This window comes from Melozone crissalis, unplaced genomic scaffold (genome assembly GCF_028551555.1).
Source record: "Melozone crissalis strain CALT ecotype California unplaced genomic scaffold, PUWL_Pcris_2 ptg000016l_1, whole genome shotgun sequence".
In the NCBI taxonomy this organism is placed as follows: Eukaryota; Metazoa; Chordata; class Aves; order Passeriformes; family Passerellidae; genus Melozone; species Melozone crissalis.
This window is the reverse complement of record NW_026535794.1, coordinates 21425713-21451470: the sequence shown is the minus strand read 5'-3', so window position 1 is coordinate 21451470 and position 25758 is coordinate 21425713. Positions and strand designations below refer to the sequence as shown.

At 38.8% G+C, this 25758-nt stretch overlaps 1 protein-coding gene across 1 annotated transcript in view; it reads right to left on the bottom strand.

The window, feature by feature from the left end:
• The window catches only part of RSU1 (Ras suppressor protein 1), a 102171-nt gene that overhangs the window by 50411 nt on the left and 26002 nt on the right, over window positions 1-25758 (bottom strand). The window contains exons 6-8 of the mRNA XM_054273916.1: window positions 24271-24353; window positions 23885-23999; window positions 10827-10959 (exon numbers count right to left, since the gene is read on the bottom strand). Coding sequence (XP_054129891.1) covers window positions 10827-10959; window positions 23885-23999; window positions 24271-24353 — 331 coding nt within the window. The remainder of the gene's footprint in view (window positions 1-10826; window positions 10960-23884; window positions 24000-24270; window positions 24354-25758) is intronic.

Below are 25758 nucleotides of genomic sequence, written 5' to 3'. Positions count from 1 at the left end.
CTGCCAGTTCCAACCTATTCTTCACCCTCTTGCTGTCTCAAGGATTTCCTTTAAAATGCTCTATTCTTTTTTATCTACTGTAAAGTCCAAATTCTGCTCCCCGCAATACCCCCTCCAACATATAAAAACCCTGCAAAACAGAACAAAAAAAACCCAAAGAAACTGAAACCAAAAACATGTACAAAAAATAACCCCCAAAACAACAGAAAACCTAAACAAACAAAAAAGAAACCCAAAATCAAAACACAAACAAGATTAGGTGAGTTACCCTCAAAGGATATCAGCTTAATTTCTGAAGTGCATCTATTTTGAACATACTGCCTTTGGTTGGCAACAACGCCCCCCAGAAATGCTGAGAGAACCCCCTGAATCCACTGGAGATGATGGACTCACCATGCCCACAGCAGCCAGGGCAGCAGAACACACTACTGAATACAAGGCCACACCAGAACTGTGGCAGTTCTGGTAAAGTCTAAAATCAGGCAAGAGATCATTACCTTTGGATACTACACACAGTGTCTTAAAATCCATCATGGATCATACAATAACCTTCACACTGAGATATTGCTCTAAAACACACCTTCCCAGAAAGCATCCTGAGGCAACTGGAGCACAATAACAGAAAAATGAATAGGTTACTTTCCCTGGAAGCTTGCCCGACCAAGTTGTACCTTGCTTTCCTTTCCTTTCCTCATCTGCTTGACTTCTGCTCTCAAATAATCAAGGCGTCTGTATTTAAACACATTTTTAACATCCCTTGAAAACTACTGATACCAGAACGAATTCAGCATCAGCCCCAGCTGATGTCAGATTAGTGAGTATGGGAATAAGAACTTACTACTTGCCACATCAGCTGGAGCTGATGCTGAATTCAGTCAAACCTTTCAGATAGAACACTCAACTGTGAGCTGATAGTGCACTTTGGCTATATCTCTTAAAATGTTTTTCAGGGCGGAATGCATTCTGGAAAGATGTATCCACTTTTTTTTATCTCCTCCTGTAATCCTAACCACACGATATACACATACACAGATAAACAATTCTTCACTAAGCTGCTTTAAAATACACTGTGTATAGGCACAGTTCATTAAATCACACAGGACAGCCCATGCCTTCACTGTTATCTTTCACCAACTTCCAGATCATCAAAAGCAACTGTGTACTTCCTTCCAAATACCTGAAGAGAACATTTAATGACTCCAGGTCAGATCTCTGTGGGCCTCACGAGAAACATTCTCTTTGGTTATTGTCTCCCAAGACCTATGAGGGTGTTGATAATTCTTCTTAATGTTTTATTGAAATTATGCAGTGCTCATTTTCTAGTGACAGTGTTGTGCAGTGTTGTGCAGCTGTACAAGCTAAATGCCTCATAAAATTCTATGGTTAGAGAGTTGCCTTGACCAACCAAACATACAATATTTATAATATTTAATATTTCTTTAGGAAAAAATTCTGAAAATCATAGTTGTACTTTAAACAGCATTAATGACATTCATATTACAGTCACTTTATTTGTATCATCACTAGTAGAATCCCATGTCTCCTTCTCACTATTTAACCCAAAATTAATTTCAGAGTAAACTTTAGTCCATAATAACCCAATTGGTCTATTCACCTTCCTTGTTGCTGGAAAGATACTAGTACTTCTGTCACTTTTTGGGTCTTTCATTGACACAGTAATTTAATTAAGATAAAACTTGGGTGAGTCCAGACTCTGTCAGTCAAGTCTTCTAAATCTCCTGGGTGCATGTCCAGAGGCTTGGATGTTTAAAACCATTTCTCACAACAAAATGTTGGTCAGGCTTCTACTTGAGGGACTGAGAAATAACTCATCTTCCCTAAATTATCACCCAGCTTGCACTGAACAGAAAAATAACAGAACATGACTTTCCTTCCCTTGTCATTAATAATCTATCACAGTTCAGGAAAGGGCCCATTTAGTTTCCCAGATTTATCATAATCACATAGTTATAAGTAGTCTCTCCAATGGGTAAGAGACAGATCCCACTTTGGATTGGCCCTCTTTCCCACTGCAGAAACTTGTTTCAATCTCCTCTATCATTTTTCCTGCCCAAGGTGCCACTTGCCTGCAGCTGCACATCTTACTCTGCTTGCCTGCTTATATCCCAAGGTTCTAGGGGGTCTAAGAAGCTGTTCTCTATGCCAGGTCCTTGATTCTGCTGCTTTCCAGTTTCTTTTGTACACCTCCACTTATTACTCAATTTGGATTTATCATAATTACCACTCATTTTTAACTCAGCTACTGATCTTGCCTTGCCCTATAGTTTGATGCTACTTTGTGTTGTTTCCCTACTCAAACCATGTATCCTTCTTGGGTTTCCCTAGCTTTGGTTTCAGCTTCTGCACTTAACTCACTTCATTCCAATTTCACTTCTAACACAGCTCCAGATGTCTGCCCCAGTGACATAAACTCTAGGTTATCATCCTTGACATGGCAAATGAATTACTGCATAATATTCTAAACTTTTATATGAAGTTCATATCAAAGGGAGCAGCAGAATCAGTAGTTACACCAATATTTATATGTGCAGTATCTATATCTGTCCGGTACATCAGTGATAGCTTTGGTTTTATTACATATCCATCTTAGCAATATATAAACAAAAATATACAGACATAATGTTTTTATTGTTTGTCTTTGGACATGGGTTCCAGTTAGCTCTTCTTTAGGGAAAAGTTACAGATTTGCATGTAAATGTTGTCTAAAGATGTCAGGACTCTGAGTCATCTATTTTCGCTGTTGAAAATAATGTACTAATATATTTATCAATTTTTAAAATACAGCCAATAAATACAACATGTGGTTGGGATACAAATCAGCATTTTCATATAAAATATACAGTACCATGTCTTCAATACAATAGAACCAAACATAGATGACATTTTTATATTTCCCCACATCAGGGTGAGAATAGATTTTTATTGGTAAATTTAAATTTTTTTACTGGTACGTGATCAAAATATGTGAATCAGGACTATTAACACTTGTTTACTTCTGAGCTATGATGGATCTTGCTTCTTGCCATCTTTTGAGAGAAGCTCAATTTGTCATGAGCTCATCTTTACAGGAGATGTGGCATCTCAGAAATTCCCACCTAACACAGATCATTGAGGTCATCTTTCTTCCATTACCTTTACCCAGTCTTTGAAACCACGCTCAAATAAATGAGGTCACAGCTACCACTGGCACAGATGTTACATCCATGTCAGGGGTCAAACGGTAAAGATGCCAAGCTAAAAAGGCACCGAAATATTTGTGAGCTCCAGTAATGGAATGCTGGACACACAACACCACCTTAATTCTTGTACAGGCCCAGGACAATCAGAGTGCAAATGAGGAGGGAAAAGAGGTGCTCACTAATGGTGCCTGCTGTGAGTATATGAACATGAGCAATCCCTCCAGGAACAGTGAGAATACTGGTTCTAGAAGTATTTGTAGAGCTGCATCTAAGAGAAAACTAATGCATGAAATCTTCTATTCCACTGCCCTGCTTTTGTCTGGGGTACAGTTAATTTTCTCCCTAGTACCTGGTACAGTGCAGTGTTTTGGATGCAGGATGAGAATATTGTTGGTAACACACTGATGTTTTGGTTGTTGCTGAGTAGTGCTTGCACTGAGCCAAGGACTTTTCAGTATCTCATGCTCTGAACATGAGGAGCTGCACAAGAATCTGGGGAAGGGGGGGAACACCTCTGGGACAGCTCACCAAACTGGCCACAGGGATATTCCACATCACAGAACATCCATACCCAGAGTAGAAACTGGGAGGAGTTGGTCAAAAGAGACTGACTGCTGCCCAGGGATGGGCTCAGCCTTGTTCAATGGGTAGTGAGCAATTGTATTGTGCAACAATTGCTGGGGTTTATTCTTCTATTTTTTTCATTACTATTATTATTATATTTCAAAGTCAGTAGTATTCTTGTATGTATTTTGTTTCAATTATTGAATTGCTCTCATCTCAACTCAAGCTTTTTCCTTTCTTGATTCTCTTCTCCATCCCACGGGGTGCAGGGGAAGGAGTGAACAGCCATGTGCTTCTGAATTGCTGTCTGGGGTTTAACCACTGCATCCACAAACTACCAAAGAATACTAGGGACAAAATCAAAGAAAAATAAAGAAGGTAAATGGCATTTATTACGGCCTGTCTTTCTTGGCAAGCCAAGGTAGACTCACTATCCAAGTGAGTCTATCCAGAACGATCCAAGTTCTTTAGATGTTTACTGACCTCTGTGGATCACACAAACAGCTGAGGCATCTGACAGAGCTCTGCTGAATCGTATCTACAGATGTTTCAAGCAACTGGTCTGTGTTCTTCTATATGATCCTTATTCCCCCAAGAAGTACAGAATACAAACCATTTGATATTAGACCTGAAATTAACTGTACCCAGTTCTTTTTGCTACCATCACAAGATTAGACAATGACTGAGTAATTTAATTTTACTTAAGAGGTAGCCAAAGAAAAGCATTCTCTCTAGGTATCTCTACAGCCTAAGTGCAAAAACAAGTCAGTAAGACTATCATAACCTCAAATGATTTTTTCCTTATATATAACTTATAACAATTATAAGTTATATATAATGAATATATAACTTAGAATTGTTATAACAGTTCTTAGGCTATGAAAAATTGTCAGTAATTATAAACTACTGTACAAAACTGCCATACATGTTTACTTAAACAGGTTATTAAATGGAGGAATATGCATAATTATTCTTCATAGTAACATAAGAAAGAGCTTTGCCTCCTTTCATTTAATATCAGTGGCACTCTGCAGTTATCTGAATATATATGTGGGTGTCATCAGAATTTTTCACTCAACTATGAGGAAATGTGAATGCAAGCTCTGCCTATATCACAGACATGCTGTCCTCTGCCACAAGTAATCACGTCATGTACTCCTGCCCAACTGATTGGGGCTCACTGAAACAAGATTTTGGCCTTCATTTCTTCTGTTGGACGACTATTTCTATCAGAAGCTTATTTATTACCTTGCTCCCTTAATAATTAGCGGGCTCCCATCAAACATACACCTGACCAGCTTATTATTATTTGTTCCTATGTCCACCATTTTTTATGCCTTAAATGAAATTTCTTCTTTCGCCTCTCCCCTCCAATGACAGCCATAAGCTCTGTTATGAGGCTTGACTTTGCTAAATAAATATCTGTTCATTTCACTATCCTATTATATTTTCACACTTTGTCTGTACCTGCCTGAATTCACCTTTTATGAACATGATGATTACAACTGCAAAATATTTCCTTTTCTGTACTGGAAAATTTCCACTCTTTTAGCCAAGCTCTGGGGACTGTGCTTATCTTTCTCTCCCCCTCACTCCAGCATTTCACACTGGTGGCTTGCCTGCAACTAATACAGCCAAGCCTTCCTCTTTGTTTGCTAATTCTTACTGAGTGGTATGCGGATTCTTTTTTATGCTGCTAGCTTTGCACCATCAGCAAACACAGTTTAAATACTCCTGCTTTTTGTGCCAGCATAAAAAAATCAGATTCTTGAAGGTCCTAGGCTGTGCTGCACAAGTAACACCATTTCAGGACTATCTCCCTTCATATAAGTTCAACTTGATGATGCCTCCCTATCAACTGCTGCCAATTCCCACTTTCCCAACGTGCTTACCAAGAACCAACATATGGATTCTTCACTTGTTTGACCTCTTTTCCACTCCTTAATAGGAGGCTTTACTAATTATCATCTTTACATTATTGGACAGCACCAACCACACAGCTGGCTTAACTTAACTTATACAGGCTTAACAACTGTGGAGTAAGATCACCAGTTATTTCAAGATACTATTTGTATTTTAGTGCACTACTCCGAGTATCTTGCCAGGCTCACTGAGTTGTTAAAAATAAATCCTGAAATACTCTTCATTAATGTAATCCAGATGAGGAATCTGCTCCTTCACGACCTGCGTCTGTTGCCCTGGAAGCAGCTGCTGCATAATAGTGGGGCTCAGTACAACAACTCATTGCCAAGAAGCTGAGGAGATTGTCTCTACACAGAGGGCTGAATCAAGAGTGGATTTTTCCACACTGTCACTGCTGATGAAATGGGGTTTTCAATTACAATGCCCAGCACAGAGCAAGCTGCCCAGGGAAGCCTATGTTCCAAGGCTGCCCAGCAATGTATGCTCAGCACTGCATTTGTCAAACCATTTCCTCCACTAAGAGTTCATGTGTCAGTCTTGAAAATGGCTTGCTCTTCTACTACCTTTCCTAATGGAAATGTGAAAAGTGCAACTTGTTTCCTTTCACAAAACATCTTGTTGAGCCTCTTGACTCCAAACTGACTGCCTTGTGGGGAAAACCTGCTTTCTAGAGACTTAAAAATGGTGTGACTGTTCTGTTGTAATTCTGCCTCACTGGAATATGGAGATCATACAGGGAAAACAACAATCATTAAAATCATGAAGCGTTAAAAGAGGATTGCTGGGTTTAAGGGCAATGCATTTAAAAAATGACTCAGAACCCAGTAATTTCTTTTATTTTAGCTGGGATTAGACTATCAGCTGTTGATGTCTGCAACAGATTCTGCTGTGATAAAATCAAAATTACTGTTCTTTCTGTTACAAACATGTGAAGAGTAAGTTCCACATGAAGATGGATCAAGAGCACATAAAATAATTCCAGAAATGTACCCAAAAAGCATCTTTCTGGACTAACATTGCTGTAAATGCCAGCAACCAAACCCACCCACTGGTACCAATTGTACATCTCAGTTTTATCTCATCTTAAATCAATAATTATCTTATATAAATCCTAAGGAACATCCTAAAGAACTAGAATTTTATTCTTCATAGGAGCTTAATTCATTGTTTTCTTTCAAACATTAAAGTCTGTCTGCACTTATCTAAGTACATTGTGACCACTAAATCACACAATACATCATCTCTTTGTCAGTATCCTAGACAGAGAAGATCCTCTGAGAATATGCTTACAACATAAAGGTCACTCTGAAAGTTGACTAAAGGCATGAATAAAAAATAAAACATTTAGTTAAGCCCTTTGAGGAGACAAGGTTGCCATTATCTCTCACTGTTTAAGGAAGCTCTTACACTGCTTTCAACACTATCATAACATCAGACGGCGAGTTTAATGGCAGCTCCTGAGTATATACAGAATCAAAGCCAAAATTCAGCTTACTAAAGTTTCAGAAAGTTACACAGTAGAGAGAGATTAAGAATCATTACACACTTGGCAAACTGACCTATTTCCAAACGATGCTGTCACCAGATGAAATGTGCAGTGGGCGTATTTTAGCCAACAAAAGCTAGCAAAGTGCCAAGAGCTGCTGAATTTCCTGTTAAGAATTAAGAGCCCCTCCACACACATTTTCCAGCACAATATATGGCCCATCTTTTTGTCAGCACAAGTCTTCCTTGAAAAATTAGGGTTGAAAAAAAATCACCGGGCACCATTTCTCATGAAAGGTAAGGAAATTAAAGGAAATGAAAGAAGCTACAAAGTAAGATGAGCTGATCTGAGGGTCTCAATGGTTAACATGCTTCTGAAGTAAAGTGCAATTTCAGTTTTATACTTGGTGGATGAATACCATGTAAAACAGGAGTGTGGAAATGTAAAAGTATGCAAGACAAATGACATTTTATCTTTAGACATAATCATCCCTCATGGGTGTCATCCCTACTTATCAATTAATCACTAGAGCATGAATATCCCAAGACAAGGCTAAAAATGGGATGTAATTTTTCACTAAATATGCTTGAAACAGCCAGTACATTTCACAAAGGAAAAGAAGAGGTTTGCGATCTACTTGGTAGCTGCTTCCCAAGTTCAGCCTCACAGAATGTGGATGGAGATCCCTGACACTGACTGCAGTGATGGCTTGTGCCAGTCATCAGCAGAAACCTCAAGGTTTATTTACATGACTGCAAGTGAGTGCACTGCCAGGACTTAATGCGTTACTGATTTCTGGCTAAGTTAAGAGCAACTGAGCAAACAAAGTTCTAGCCATTGCAAACACAAAATAAAAGTTTTTAGCATAACCCCCTTAGTGAAAATGTAACCTGGTGAACCTCTGAAACCTGTCACTTGAGAGTGTATGAGCGAGCCTACCCTCACTGTCTTAGCCAGCCTAGACAATGTGAAACTTGTGAAAAAAGGAAAGTCAGTATTTCTAATCAGCTAGCAAAAACAATGGGCACAGGGAAACAAATCTCTCACTCTGGAGTTCAAAATTCATCTGCCACACAGATGCACAGTTCTGGTTTATGAGAGCCTACATCTTCCAGTACCTGAAAGCAAACTTACTGGTCTGATGGTCAGATGCTGATCTATGTTCTATCTTCTCAATGCGGCAAGTGAGGTTAGCCAAGCAGCAACCTTTCCAATCATTCATTTAATGAAAAGCCTACTGCTTTGCCTCACAGTAAGTTTATCTGTCTTGATCTATCAAATGTTGGAATATTTTTTATTTTGGCAGAATGAGCAATAAAATACAAGAAAACTCAAGAACTTGACTTTTCTCATTTAGATACCCACAGGGAAAACCACTAAGTTCATATATTAACCTTGTGTTTTGCTTAATAGGAAAAAGACACACTACCTGTTCAAGGGCTCTGAAAGAAAAAGGCAGTTGAAGAAGCTGTATGGTCATTAGTAGGAAAAGATCAAAATTCTACCACAAAACCAGTTTAATTTCTTCTGAGTGTACAGCCTATCTGCTTTTGTGCACAACAATGCTACTAGGCCTGTTACCTAGACCATGCCACTGCTTTTGAGTGTTAACTCCTAAACCAAATGAAATCAGAGGAATGTCTTTAGGACATGGCATCCCAGTAATTCTCAATCACATATTTAGAGGAAACTGGAAATAAAAAGGACAATCTTTTCTCAGGAGAGAAATCCATGAACTCTCTTTTTGGCAGGGCAAACAAGGAAAATCAAGACTCAAAAAAAAATTACTACTGGTTTTCTAAGAAATCAAATTGTTACTTTTTATTTATGATTTAAATATAAAATGGTCATATGCTGAAAATCTAAAATTGACACCTAATTATCTCCATGCATTTGGTTTCCGTCACTAAACTTTAAAAATTATGGCACATCAATGAAATACATTTCTAAGATCCAAGTAGAAATCATGAATAAGACACAGAAAGATTATTTGATTTTGATTTTTCTCCCTATGAATGATTAAGAGTCTGATTCTGCTTACACCAATAATTATACAGGTTTCAATTATTTACTGAGGACAACATAAAAATTGGTCCATTAGCCAATAAGAGACTGCTACACCTAGCAAACAGTAAGACCACAAACCTAATATGGCTAACTTAGAACAAAGAACAACAGCTGAGGAAACTGATGAAATACAGAACCTTCTTGTCAATTTTGATTACACCAGGAAAGTTGCCAGGGCAGTTTAATATACCCAGAGTTAGACGTTTTAATTTTTTTAAAAAGAATTATAGATACATAATAACAACTTCCCCCCCATCCCCCTCCCCAGCAACCAAATATGAGTCAAATTCTCGAAACTGCACTTAAAATTTTGCTGTCTTCATAATGCCCAGAGTGGTCCCTGAGAGAAGTGCATGAGGGTCCCTAAAACACACTGCTCAGCAAAGAGAAATATAAAACTGACAATACAAAACAAAATTATCAAGCATGATCAAGGAGCTGAGATGCAGGTACACAATGAACAGTGGGGAGGCATGGTCCAAGGAGACAGGCAGCTGCTTCCCTACACCATGTCTGTAGTACAGAGTACTACTGCAAGAAGGGTGTTGCAGCCTACTTAAATCTATGAATAAATCTGTCTTGAGAACACGAATCACAGCATAAATATCAGCACCCTTCTGAGACACGCAATTCTTGCAACCACTCTTCCATCTGTGATTCTTTTCATTTAAAATTCTGTAAATGAAGAGCAATAGCCTACAAAAGCCATTGTTGGGTCATTTAGTTCCTACAGAAATTTGCATCTCAGTTATTTAATTGGAATCCCACAAGTGTCGCTCGTGAATACCCTTCTCTGGTAATTTTGTTCAGACAGCAACCATATAAAAGATTGTCAGAAATGCTTCTGAATTATTAAAATACAGTTTTTAAATAAAGGCAAAAGGCAAAAACTAACTTTCCAATCCAGGTTGTACTACCCACTGCTCCTAGGGAGACAGCATCAAGATAGTTGCTAGACATTGAAAAATAACTTCCCATCTGAAGAATAACATGGAGATCTTTATTTAAACAAATATTACAATTTAGGGAATGATTAAAGACATTATTTTCTAAACTAACGGTCAGCATTTGTACATGGAATCTTGCATTAAAATGAAGAAGCCCAGCAAACACATTTACACTGTTGAAGAAAACACTAGTACCTGTACTTGAATTACTAAGATTGTAGACTTTCACAAATTAGTCCAGACCAAACCATGATCAAAGTCTGGATATCTCTCATATCTCTGCATTAACAAATATCTATTTCAATCTATAAAGCCGTACTGAACATACTTAAAATTAGTACTTCTCAAAAGGCTTGTAACACTTGTTCTTTCACATCTCTCATGTTACATAACAGCTCTTAGAAATAAACTAAAAATGCAGGGCAGTATCAAACAGTCTTTGTGCTTTCCTAACTTGTCTACATGACAGTTACCTTCCTCTTGGCAAAATTCCTTAATATAAATGTACAGGTTTGCATATTTGTCCTGAATACCAAGTTACTGCATGTATTATGAAAGATGTCTGTAGCTGGAAACACTTTGCCCAACACACTACAGGGAAATAAATAACACAGCTACAATATATAATGTAATACTTACTATTTATATGTTTCTGAACGAATGTATTCAAAAACATGAGATACTCCCAGCTGGAACTGATCAGCAATAGGGGTTACCCAGGGATTGTTCTCTGCTTTGAAGACTTGTTTTTGACCAGTCAAATCCAAATTACCTGAAAGAGATTAAACAAAACATCAGATGAAAAATATTTGAAACATGAAAAATTTGAAAGAAATACCTTGCTGTGAATGTAAAAACTTTTTATTCATTTCAGAGAGTGCAACTATAATAATAGCAAATATTTCAGTCTCAGCAAGGAGAAATAGAAGGACACAGTAGTTCCCACCATGATGGATGCAGTTCCACTCTATTTGCTTCAGTGCTGCTATGCACTGCAAAGCAGGGTTGTACTCTGCCCACTTATTTATTAAACTATTTTTAAGTGTGACTTGATAATGCATCTGTTCACTATCTCCACGATGACCTGCAGGAATGAAAGGAGAATGATTCTCTGGTAGAAGTCTGCTCTGCTGAAGCTTAGCATTGCACAGCATTCCTCAATCCCTGCTCCAGGGGCTTTTTGCATTCCCAGCGCCCAGAACATTGTCTACACCAAGATCCCACTCTGATCTGTGGTTAGAGTGACACACACACACAACAGCACAGACAATGCCATTCTTGTAACATGGCAGTTTTACTGATTCTTGATAGAAGATGTGAGAGATCTGCCACGGGCTTGCTCCGGGCTTTTTTGTTCATTTTGTAAAAGTTTACCACCAGAGCCCAAAAACCGCATGTGCTCCACTCAAACCCCGCATGACTATGGATACAAAGTGCTCAATTCCAGGATAGCCTAGCCACTGAAATATTTTCTTGTGTTCTTCAAATTAAGAAATCTGTAGTGAATTTTCAATTTTTTTTGGTGAACGAAGGCCTCTCTTCTTTTACAACGAAGAGAGGCCTACCACTCCCCCATAAATCAACAAGAACTAAACCAAAAATAATCTTTAACTAAGGGGAACAAAACAAAAAATATTTACAGAGTTTTGAAGACTGACTGAGCCAGGCTGTTGGTGTAATATGAAATCAATCTGACACCACAGCTTTCCAAAATGAAAGGGTGTGTGCAAGTGCAGGCAAGGGGAGCTGCTTCAAGCCCTGTGCTCACTGCTCACTTTGGCTACACATTCTGCGTGACAGCTAATCCTTGGTGAATTCCTCTCTGTAAAAGGGGTTAACACAATTAAAGACGGGCCATTAAACGGTGTGAAAAGATGCCAAGCATCTCATACCAGCCTATCAGGGAGTCAGGAGTCACTGTTACCTTAACAAGCTCATCTGCCAGCTGTCTGTGGCAGGAGCATCCCCCACAGCCGTCAGTCAGGCGCTGGCGGCAGCGCCGCACGCTTCAGTGCGCCTCTCTGCTTTATTAGGGGACTCAGCAGCCCTGCTCTAACAGGGATCAGGAAAAAGGATTAAGTGCTGTGACAAAGAGGACCTAATAAGCTAGAAAGCAGTGTGTCTAAATCTGTGCTGGCTGAAGGCGCAGGCTGGTGCTCTCAGCATCCAGATCTCGCGTGGAGGCTGCTGGGGAAGCCGGCCAGAGCAGCAATTAGCCCCAGCCCTCTGACCGGGGCTGCTGGGAATGTTATGCTTCGCTCAGGGGCTTGCTTTGCAATTGCAAATTGGATTTCCCATTTTATTACCTGCAAAAAATCCTGTACGCTGCTCTCCAAAACCACCAACACTGCAAGCACTCTGGAGGTGGGGCATCAAAGTAAAATGATCAATCTGTGTATACTATAAAAAAACCAGTTAAATTTGGGGAGGCAAGATTGGCCCCATCACAGGTCAAGTTCAATGCTGCTTAAAGGAATAAGTCGCATGTGCCCAAAAATCTCAATATCTGGGGTCTCAGCTGAATCCTCTTGTCCCAAGCTGTGTCAGAAATTTACCATCCAGGGAAGGCTGCTGCATGTTTCCATTCCTACAGTACAGCGTGCCCACTTCCATTTCAAATACCACATGGCCCATTTAAACATAATTGTAATAATTACTACTCTACTACAGCCAAAGGAATCTTACAGCAAAACCAAGATTGCTCAAGCAGAATAACCTGTAAGCCCCCATGCCAATGTAATAGCTTTATTTTCCTCTGTCTCCACTTTTTCCTAAAACACACTGAGGCAGGTACAAATATTTCTTTTCACCTTCAGAGGGAAGCAGAGGTCCTAGTTAATCTAATTACAGAGGAAACTGGGGCGCACAAAAATTGAGCATCCGCACCAAAATCTAGCCCTCCCTGCCCAGGACGTCCTTCTGGGAGCCTTGCCAGCAGCAGCTGGCCTGGCAGCCCATCCCACTGGCCACCTAGAGCTGGAGTGAGAGCCTAGGGACTTGAAGTGAAGAATTTAATCAAGTGTGGTGGTGAGAAAGGGAACAACTTGTCTGTCCTCATAGCAAGCACCAGGTTCTCCACAGGTGAGTGAAGGAGGGCTGCCCTACAGAAGACAGGAAGGACAGGGCAACCAGGGCTCTAAAAACCTCACTGTTGGATACCAAAATTTCCATCTGGAAATGAAGGATGGAAAGAGGCAGAAAAATAAGCAGGATAAGAAGTTACAGGGAGAGTGCCTCACCTCATCAGAACTAAGTAGGAAATGGAGTCTAACCCTCTTGATGCAAGGCAAGCCATTTGAGCACAAAGAAGCCACACAATTAAAAAATGAGACAGAAGAGGAACGTGTCTCTCCTGCATCACCATACAGTGCTTGGAGCCATATCCTAGGGTCCTTTCTGTGCTTACAGCTAATAAATCCATGAATCAAGGGCGTACATACCTAATTCTCCACTGGCTGCAGGACAGCCAGGAGTCCCAAGCACAAGGCCAAAGTCCCAGTAGCATTTCAGGAACAGTATGTGCTGGGGCAGCCAAACACTCAGGAGCACTGCAGGGACCCTCCTGCTGCAGTGCACAAGACAAATCCAGCAGTGTGGAAGAGACCATCACACTTGCCTGAAGCAATGGCTCTGGCACCAGGCTCCCCACAGGAGTGCCCAGCAACTGCTCACCTCACATGTGTCCCTGTCCCCCAACCCCAAAAGCCTCCTTGCCGAGGTGATTTTTTTATGGCAACACCATGTTAGAAAATGCTGTTATTCTACCCCTGCAGCACTAGAGCCAGGAAAAAAGCCATGGCAGATGCACCTTCATGCATGTTGTCTAACAGCAACATCAGCAGAACACTGTACCCAGGGCTCTCAGAAATTTATATACTGTTCTGCTACACAGATCACATCAAATCCCTCAGATACTTTCAGTAAGCAAAATACAGAATTACCTCTACTAACACCCCAGCACTGAAGATTCAATCACAAAATATATTGGGATAGGAGATTGCATTGGTCATTGCTGTTTTGTTCTACATGCACATCTACCTATTAAAAAATATTTATAGTTTCTCTAATTTGGCATAATCGTTTCACTAAAATTGTATTTCTTCATTATGGACTTAAAGTTCTTGCTATTTTGTCATACTGAAAGAGATCATCTCCACTGAAAGGCATCACAGTCATATGCCTCTGGTAAGCAAGGAGGAACAGGCCACCTTCAAGGCTAGTCAGCACAGCCCCTTTCCTAGGGCACAGAAATGTTATATTTGAATTATTTCTGAGTGCTTCTAAAATTATTCTAATAAATCATCAAAACTATACATCCCAGAACCCGGGTTTAACATGCTTAAAGAGTAAGTACCAAGGGGTACTTTTTTTACTCTATCTTGAGTAAATATAAATTTCCAAGTAGGAAGATGCAAAGTAGACACTGTTGCTACCAGTAAGTGGACACTGAAAAGAGAACAGAATCTGGAAAAGGGAAGGGCAGAGATCTAACAGCTGACTGCTGTGGATGACCTGCACAGAATGACCAAAAGCCTTCTAAGAGAAGCCATCTGTGTCATCTTAGAAATGCCTGATCTTGGCATTTTTATTTCTGTCCTAGTACTCATTGTATCTAAAGATGATCTTGAACCTTTAAGTTTGATTGGATCCTTGTGATTTAACTTCTTTGTTTACCCCACCTCAAAACCAAATTCCTCCTAATGCCCAACTACTCAGCTTTGCAGACCTAAAAACTATCTACTGCCCAAATCTCTTGTTAGCTACTACCTGGGAGCTATAGTAAATAATCTGCACCAAAACTCTTGAGAATTCAAGGGCAAAACCAAAGTGTGCATATTTTAACATGTTCTAACTTAGGTCATCCATTAACAAAAAGTACCATTTTTTACTTCTTAAACTCAGAGCATCTACAGTAATGGGTGGGCAGAAGGGTCACCTCATATGACAATGGGCACACCTCATCCTGAGAGATATTTAAAGGATAAGAAGGCACCTACACTTTCCTGTCTTAATGGATCTAACCTGCACTTGAACTAAAACATTATCATTAATGTTTCTTATTTTCCTGCAGTTCTGTGGAAATAAAAAGTGGTTTGTGAGAACATTTTTGTTTTGCTCAAATGCCTCCAACAGTCAGAAAAGAGCTTAGAATAGAAAATCAAATGCTGCCTCCCACAGTGGTGTTTGCAGAGAGTGTCAGAGCCAGTAATAATATTAACCATCACTTTGGCCAAGGGTGCCTTCAGACCTCCCAGGTTTGTGTCCATTAGACCTAGCCTGCAAGCACCCCTGCCATATACAGGTACAGGCGCCCCATCCTCTTGTGATGGATGATTACATAGTGTGCAATATTTACCCAATGCATCAATATTGGAGGTACAGTAAGGTATGACTAGTGTAGATAGGTATTACTTCAATACACACAAAAAGAAACAGAATGAACACACACCTGGCTTGTCCTTTTCACTTGAATGCCCCCTGGTAACACTTTAAATACTTCCAAAAAATTAAAAGGTGAAATTAAGTAATTAAACAACTCTGACATTTGAGAACTGAACACTGGCATTCAGCATAAGAAACATGACCCTAGCTGTAAAATGCCAGATCAACACTTCTTTGGAATGGTTTAAATTCATCCCCAGTGGAGCTTCATTAAAATCAATGGATATCATTTTTAGCTTGCATACTGTTGAGTTTCATATCTGTACCCTGTTGATACTCTAACTCCCCTCCCAGCCTAGACTCTTCACTGACCTCAAGGAGAGTCCTCAAGCTGTGACACATCCCTTTTAGCAATACCTCTTAAGACTGCAATTCAAACGTTCTTTCCCTTTACAATGCAAAGGTCTTACACTGTCGTACATATAACAAGAGGAACAAAATTAGTTTTAGTAATTTATTTAGATATAAATACCTTTGAATCCTGTTTTATTAAATGCTAAGTAAAGGATCAATCCACTGCACTAAATTTAAACTTAAGCTGTATGTAAAAATATGTCCATCCTGGCTTGTTTTAGATTTGCTTTACACTACAGGGCTTATAATTTTTATTACTTTTGTGGCATTTGCTTTGTCTCAATAGAGAGAGAGATTGTTTAAAGTGTGGGGGTAGAAGAAATAGAATGACTATTATGTCATGAAAAGGATACCAAAGCAATTAATTGTGAATGACGTTTTAATACCTATGTAAAAAAATATGAAAAGATATAGTCATTTCTATGCCACAAAGTATCATCAAAAGACAATGATTTTTACCCCAATCTTAAGCACATGTAAGGCTGTGCACCAGCAACTCATACCATTCCTATAAACAGGTAAGATAATTTCTGCTTTGAAGACAGCACTTTTGAAGGATTAATAACAGAAGACAGTAGATTTGAACAGTATTTATAAAGGAGCAATGAGACAACAAAGAGCAAAATCTTCTTGTACCTAAGTGCAGTGTGACTCAATCTCTTTGGAACTGGCAGAAATATTCACGTCAATATTCACTATGATAAAGAAATCTACATCTCCACAGCATATGTATTTGCTTATTGATGAGCTCCTGTGCACTAAGAGAGAACAACTAAGTTTAGTAAATCTAAAACTAGACTGAAATGTCTCCAAAAGATCAATCCCAGCAAGACTTCTGCCCTCTCACCCCTACAACCTTATAGTGAAGAAGGTCTAACACTACAAGTCATCAGCTCTTCAGAGAACCCCAAAATAGCATTTGTGGTGGGTCTACATAATATGGGAAAAGGTTAAAGTCTCAGATAACAAGAAATCAGATTCAGTACATGCAAATAAATAAGATACCCCAGAGCATCCATCCCACAGAGGCAGGCTGGAAGTGTTCCCCTGGCTCCTATCCTAACCACACAGACGGGAATGCCTGCAATCTCCCTGGTGAGTGTTAGATAGGAAGCCCCAAGGTAAGAGAAGGCTGAGGGAGCAATCTGAAAGCCAAACACTGAGGCCAAAGTCCATCCTCAGTTTTACAATTACTTTCAGGGAGTTAAAACAGGTTTTACAACATCATAAGTTATTCTTACAACTTCTTAGATGTACATGAAGATTTTCAATTATGAGTTCGGAGATGAGACCCCAACTTCAGCATTGACCTGAATATGTGCAGCAGTAAATCTGTGTCAGTTCAGTAACTGAAGAGCTTACAAACACATTTCAAAGAGAAAAACATCAGGAGATGGAGACTCTGCCAGTTGTGTCTTGTTCTAACGGTTCATCACTGTCAAAATACATTCTTTACTTCCAAGCTGAACTAAGCTGATTTATTTCTAAAACACTGCTGCTCCCTCTGCCCATCTACAAGGGAGAAAGATCACCTGTGCTCTCCTCTCATGGAGTGAGTGAGGATCAGCAGCCCAGTGTTCTCACTCTTTACTTTGATAGGTTAAATAGTCTGATTATACTGTGATCCCATAGCAGCTACTCCATTTGCTTCAACCTTCAGTCTCTCAGTAAGAGGAACAGCTGAAATAAATCAAGTAAAAACAGACCAACAAAACTTTGAATTCTTTACCCTTGATGTAAATGTGAAGTGTTACAGGGCAAACTGGTATTGCCTCAGTTACAGCTATTATAACTGTATGGGAAGAGAATTTTACCCTCCAGCATGTTTCATAGGAGAGAGTTTAAAACAAAGCGAATGTAGTCCTGAGATGTTTATACAAAATTCCAGCATCAAAGCAAAGGTCAGCGAGAATCTTTATACCAAAGTGTAATGGAAAGTCTGACACTTCAGAATGTGCCAGGACTGAAGATGAAGCCTGGGAAAGAGAAGAGGATGGATGAAATGCTGAATTACTACCTTAAACCATACTTCAGGTATTACATACGGACAGATTATAGCTCTAACCTGGCTGGGCAAACTCACATTTCCACATTCAGGTGGCAGGAGGAGAGGTTAACTCTCAGGGAACAAGGAGAAAGCCTTGGAAACTTCCACCCTAATAATACACAACACAGCAGACGTTAGCAGGAGAACTAGCAGAAAGAGTAAATAATAATAACTGACATATGAGAGCCATAAAACAGGAACTTATTCAATGCAGCACACGAGGTACTCCTCACCTAACAACACACTGCTAATGGCTTGTACTGGCACATGACAAATCAGGCTGTTTCAACAACTGAACTCCACCACACACAGCTCTCAGGTACCAGAGCAACCAGCCCAGCTGGTGCCAATGTCTTGGTAGCTAAGAGGAAGGGCAGAAGGATGAGCACTTTAACAAAAATCCAAGAAATTACTTCAAATTGTATTTTCAAAATGCACTTTTAAAAATACATTCTAAAATTATTTATTTCTTACAACTTGATTAAATTAATTTCTCCCACATCCCTCAGGTAAGAGCAAGACCATTTACTAGAAGTACTGCTAAGTTTCACTGATTTCTTTCTTTGAAAGTTGACATGCTGTGCTGGAAATACCATTTCCTTCACTGCTCTGTGTAACAAATGTCCAGTGCTGACTGGGATCCCAAGGGGCAGACCTACAGTCACCACTAAGTGTTCCCAGTGAAGAAACTCAAGAAACACAGTAAGCAGCAGATGGCTTTTGGAACAAAGGAAATTAACGTGATGTCAAAGTAGTTTAACATCAAAGACACTTTAATGGCACAGGAAGTATTACAGGCTTAGAGGATCAGCATCCCAATTTATTTTGAAATATATTGCACATTTTTTCCAGCATCAGAAACTCCCCTGAGATTCTCAATTACCTGGAAATTCAACAGAGCATTCTCTCTTTGAAGGGTCCCTATCAGACCAAAATCTAGTTAATTTTAAAAAATGACTTGAAAAAAGCCTCACTGTATTGCTTTTGCCCTGCACCTTTGAAACTCCCATTCAAACACAGGTTGCCAAGTACTCAGAAGAGCGAAACCACCTTCAAGTACTATGAGACACATAAAATGAACCAAATATTACAACAAATGTAACATTTGCTCAGATTGGCTCTAATTACAGTACTCTTACCTACTACAGCTCTGACACAACAGATGAAGTATCTACTGACAGAAACATCACTATTATGTTGATGGTACTTAGAATCACAGTACAGTCAACATGAGGAGAACCTCCCAACACACTGTACTTATCTGAGAAGTGACTGTGGAACTTACATATTTTAAAAACTGATGCAAGATCAAATGTGAATCTTGGAAAGTTTGGCAAGAATTACAGCAGTGTCCATCAAGTACTTTGCATTCAGCCTGGTTTCTAACTACATAACAAGTGGTTAGGGTGTAGGGTGTAGTTTTGGGCTTTTTTTTTTTACTTAAATCTTAAATGAGTAACACAATTAGAATATGCACAGATTTTCAGAGAAGCTTTTCTATATAAATAATCTCTCCATAACCTATCTTGTTACTTACATGTCTTTTATTGTGTCTTGACTGATAACTGCTACATAAGCAGTCCCAGAAAACATATTATTTTGTTTACCCACCTTTACCCTAGTTTCAAAATCAGAAACATATCTTTTCTTGAAATGGTAAGGTGTCAATTAGTTGTTCCAGCACTCAGATCTGTTGTCCAAAGAGCCCCAGTGTTCTGGCTTCAAACAAGCACCAATAAATGACCTGTATTGCAGGTGTGACCAGTGCTGTGTTGGGACACAGGCAGGGTGCAGTAACAGTTTACACTAAAGAAGAAAAGTTTGGCATTTACATCAACTAGTGGAAAGTTTCCAACATTTGGAAAAGAAATATCTTTTGTAAAGTAAGTGATTCTTATGTTTGCACATGCCTGTTATAATTACCTGAGTAAATGGCTATTTCAATTAATATTTACTTGAACAAACAACTGCAGCTACTACTTTGCGTAATATAAAATTCTAGAGTAATTTCAAAAGCCTAAATTTTAAAAGGTCTTCCTGTGATGGAAATATTGAGGCTTTTAGCACAATTCCTTGAACTTTGTATTTAAAGCCAATCCTTTATTCACAGAAGATAACTTAGCTGTTCAAAACCAAAAATTTACAAAGAATTACTTGGTTATTCTGATACACAAATTAAATTTACAAAATGTTTCATGCTCCCTAAAAACGAATATGACTACTTAGGCCTTTAAGATTTTTTTTTAACAAGGCTTGAATTTTCTACTTTTCCAGTATGGACTAACATTATAATTTTGATAGTGTCTCTCGTTACCTGAGGAAAGTATTTGCTAAACTAGAACAGTATTGAACAGCAACTTGTGAGCCTTTGATGCCAAATTCAGTTTTGCAAAAGGAGGATGGTAACTAGGAATGTATTCTTAGAAATCACTGTTCTTCCATATGCCTAAACAGGACCAAACCACATGTGTGCACATGTGTGTAAGCAGCAGGGTAGTGCACCCAGGCAACATTAGAATCTGGGCTTTAAAAATCATAAAATTTGTTTTCACATCAGAAATGCAAATATATAGACAAGCTAGTTACATTCTCTGGGTGGTTATTTAGGTACATCTTGGTGAGTACTCTGCACCATATACTCCTCTTACACTCCTGATTCTCCTGAGAAAATCTTTTATGTGGCACATATGGGTCCACCCAGATGAACAAATAATGAACTTAAAACACCTCACTGATGTGACTAATTGCACCTACCATTTTATATGGTTCTTGTTTCTAGTTTACTTTCTTTCCAAACCGTTCCTATTGTTAAATGGTCAGAACACACGAAGCGACAGATTTAGTGCCTCCTTGGCAATTTATATAACTGACTGCAACTCTGCTGTTGCAGTGAATCATGATTTATTTGTCTTGCAGTGCAGCACATAACCTTTTAAATGCTGGGGAAAAAAATGCCAGTGCCTCTTTAAAGTTTATATATGACTGCCCACCACCATTTCTCATGAATGGGGTTTTGAGAGACAAATGATAAAAACAAGCTGCGAATTCCACCCACCTACTCCCGGCCATTTCCTGTGTTCATCACTCACATGCACTGTATTTACAGAAAAGCACCTCACCCAGGGACCAATGCAGTCTTTCAGTCCTTTCATCTCCTCCTGGGCAGGAATATTTTTCTTAAATTAGCAGTAGGAATTCTCTGCTAAACACAACGGAGGATAATAGCGATCTCCCCCAGTCCTGTACTGGTGCCACCTCAATCACATCAGGTGACGTTACAGGCACACTGTAGGAGATTATTTATTCATATCTCCACTCCAAAGTTGTGACCCCAAGGCCTGTCTGTGGCCTTTTTCATACCCTATTCTTCATTCCTTCTTCTGCACTTATTTACATCACCTTTAAAGAACAGTTTAATGTAACACATACATCCTTCTCATCATTCAATTGCGCCCATCTCCGTGGTAAATGAAAATCCAGTGACTCACTGCTGTACACCAGAGCCTGAACTATGCCAGTCAAAAGCCTTCAGCACCTTTAATTATGAAAGTGATAATGAGAGAGAAAAGATTGTTTACTTTGAAAGGAACAGGAGCAGCTCCAATTAATGCAAATAGGACCAGCTCACTGAAAAGCTATTTATCCAAAATGCACAGCAAGAAGTATTTGGATAGTTCTGAGTACATTATAATTCAATTTTAAAAATTTAGGAGGGAGAACTCGGACAGCAGACAAAGTTCATTCTCCCTCAGATGGTGACTATGGCATTAGCAGTCCATGCAGTAGGTTGTAACCCTCTCATGTCACCTTTCACTGGCAGACTAAAATTGTCTCCAAAGGGGTGCTTCTCTAAACTGGCCTGACTTACAGAAGGGAATCCAGGACTGCAGAGATTCACTCTTGCCTATGGCCTGTTCCCAGATCTCAAACAACCCTTCCAAACCCTAGCCTGGTGTCCCAGTCCCTAACGTGTGCCCAGATGTTTAATAAACAAGCAGAACATTGTTTTCCACAGTAAATATGCCTGGAAGTTGCACAAATTACAAATGTAGACTTCAGTGTAATGTTCTCTGTAAATATACGCCAAAATCTATTTTAAAAATTTGAGATGATTCTAGAATTATGCATGGCATAGATCACAACAGAAATTATGGCAACTGATCACAAATGAGGATCTTGAGTAAGACTGCAAAATGAAACACTGATCAATTAATACATGAAAAGAAGAGTAGAATTTACAAAAACCTTTTGAGTAATATAGAACAGAGGTAACAAGGACTTAGCTGTGTCAGTGAACCTCACCTTTATCAGCTGGGGCAGAATGACAAGTCCTTTTTTTATCAGACTGTGATATTGTTCTAAAATGCAAATAAATGCTTAGAGGAAAAAATTTCCCTTAGCCATTCTGAATTTTGCAGGCTAACACAGAAATAAATATTGAGAATTTTATTTCAAATATTTCCATTTGGGATGGATTTTGATAGTAAAATCATTTAATGGGAATTTGTTGCTATGCTTGTAAGGCAGCAGCATGTTTAGAATATTAATTGAATTAGCCAAAGAAGGCGGTTAGACTCAGTGCACTATTCATCTTCCACATCCTGAAAAAAACCCCAAAAGCTATAATTTAGGAAGCTACAGAAAAGTACATTTACAGACACTACATGTTTTTGAATGTTGCTGTTGCAAGAATTGATAAATAACTACGACTTTGACCAAAACCTAAGGAAAATATACCTGTGTCAAGAGATAAACATCTGAAATGGAAGAAAAGAGAGCAACTTTCATCCACTAGTCTACTAATGGTATGGGGAAAAGTCAAAAACCCCATACTGGGCAAACAAATAAGAGTCAAATACCTTCCCCAGTTCACAGAAAAAAAGCACATTGCTCTATAAACAAAAAGCATTCCTTGCATACTGTCACATTAAAGTACATGAAAGCACATTAATGTAAAAGGTCAATGGGTCAAAGCAAGTTCTTATGAAAACAAGTAATTTTATTTTATCATGCTAATTTCTGTCCCTATCATTCTGAGTTTTGGGAAGTATTACGTGGAAGGTACCAGTAGAAACAGAGAAGCTTCCCCAAAATCTTTCAAAAAAGAGGTAATTGACAAAATTACATTATTACCAATGAAAATATTTTTTAAAATTTTAAGATTAGAAACCAATTTCTGGCTTGGGGCAAACAGGAATCATGCCCCTCACATAAAATGGAGTACTGCAATGCAAATTCAGCAGAATCAATACTTAAGTTTCAAAGAAGAACTCCTATTTCATAGTATTCAAATGTACAGCATCACAAATTCAAATTACATCAACCAGCTCCATTGCTTTAAGTTAAAGAGCTGTCAGATACCTAAGAAAAGCTACCAAATTGAAAAACAAAAAAATCCACCTATTTAGCTATATTTCACTCTAGTTTATCAACTTTCTCCTTTGTATAGGCACAGTCACTAAGAAGCCACTCATGCTATTGTCATTTTTGCTTAATATAATTTTGGCTAATCTAAATAGCGTTATCAAAACCCAGTGAAAGATAAGAATAGGTTTGCTGACCCAGTATTTATGATACATTATATAAAGTAAGGTGCTACATACAAACTGGCAACCAGGTGTACTGATACACAAGAAAAATGCAACATGTAATAAAATAATAAAACAAAACATATTTCATCTTCTGGCTCCTCCTGCATATCCAGGCGTGCAGTGGAGGAGTGTAAAAGTGAGTTTTTCTCAGGGAAAAGTAAATATTAGCATATATGATGACTTAAGCATAATCGTTTCAGAGGAAATACAGTTCATCATCATCATTATTAGTCAAATAAATAAATGATCATCCATAATCTTACCCAGTTCTGGGGGCAGCACAGTGAGACGATTTCCCTGGATATGCAGTTCCTTAAGCTGAGTGAGCTCACCAATTTCTTTAGGCAGTGATATCAGGTCATTGTCTCGAAGACTCAGCTAAGAGCAAATAAAAATTCAGTCAGAATGTTTTTCAGTTACCATAAAGCAGCCCAAAAGAGAGCTCCACTCCCTCTGCCCCCAACTTTCTCCTGAATGCTCAATTCTTCCAATTTATTTACAAGTGTCTTCTGGTAAACAAGAAACAGTTCCAGGTGTAGTGGTCTATTCCTGCAAACCTACCCTACTACTCCTCAAATTGACTGGATTCCATTCCTACAAGTGTTGCAAAAGTGAATTGATTTTCCAGGAATTTAGATAAATTACTTACTATCTGCAACTTTGTGAGCTTCCCAATATCTGGTGGCAGCATTTCAAAATCGTTGTCACTTAGATAGAGTGCACGAAGGGTGGCTGCAAATTAAATAGCAATATATAAACAGGGTGGCATATAACCCAACCATTTGAGGTCTAATCAATAAAAAGGAGTCAGGTTTGATTAATAACCCTGACTTGGTGAAAAGCCTTTGACATACCCAGGGCTCACAATAATAACAAGCAGGTCAAACTTAGATTTACTGGCTTATTATATTGTTGGTGAGTTCAGGAAAACATCTATATTCAAAAGGACTAGCACAATTAACAATTTCTGCAACAGTAGACTCTGGCAGATTCTGGCAAACAGCTCAGATATGAGAATACAGTCATTACTCTTTATTACCCCTGATTCTTATTTATGACATCAATTTGCATCCTAAACAGACATTAAAAAATTTCTGAGTTTTTTCAACAAATATACAGCTATGTTAAGCTCTATACAAACCACGCTGGGAAAGAGATCTGAAATGAAATACAGAAGACTCCAGTGGTATAATTCATAATTTCCATGCCAAGTCTCAATGAAATTAATCAAAAAAACTACTATGCAGCTTGCTATTACTGAACAAGCATACATGACAGTTGGAAAAAGGAATTAAAATGGAGACTCACAAAGAACTGTCAGGTGCAGCAGGAGAGAAGGTGGTCAGATCAGCAAAACCTCTCCTTCCCACCAGAGGAGATCCCATTTGTCTTACGTAGTTCACTCCTCCTCTTCTCGTTTCACTAAATGTGACTATTTTTAATAATGCTGACTTAAAGACTTCCCTGTGCCAGGTTACAATCACAACATCCCTCAGAGAGCAGCACTCCTCCTCTCCCCTTGCCTGTCACTTTAATGGTGAATGCACTGATCCTGAAGCCACTTCAGCACAGTACACGGAAAAGCAGAATCACTGAAATCCAGAAAGTGCCAGAATTCAAGTTGCTTAGGCAACCATAATGCAGCCCTTTTGCACATATGCATTACAATACCTTTCTGTCAACCCTCTGGGTATGTATTTTTAACATATGCAAAGGTCAGCTTAGCTCTACCATTCCTCTGCCAAGCTTTGTAACCCTAGCATATGTTTTAACGTACTGGACACCTCAACACCCACATGCTGTTAAAACTATTTTAGTAATGATCTATCAAGAATACTTTTTTTTTCAGACTCAACAAACAACAGTTGTGTTGCAAAATGATTTAGTTTCCCCTGAGGCTTGCAACCCTCCATGATGTTTTAACTGAGTATGGGACCCAAGTAAGTATTACTGAGAAGAAAACTAATACACCATTACTAAGCAAGTCTGCTCGTGCCCAAAGGTGTCAGATAACAACATATATCAGTGATAAATATTGCCATGCTATGCAGAAATATTCAAGATATATTAAAATAAAACATAAATATTGGGGAAAAAAAAATCTGTTTTTGTATTTTGGTCTGCATCAAATAAATTT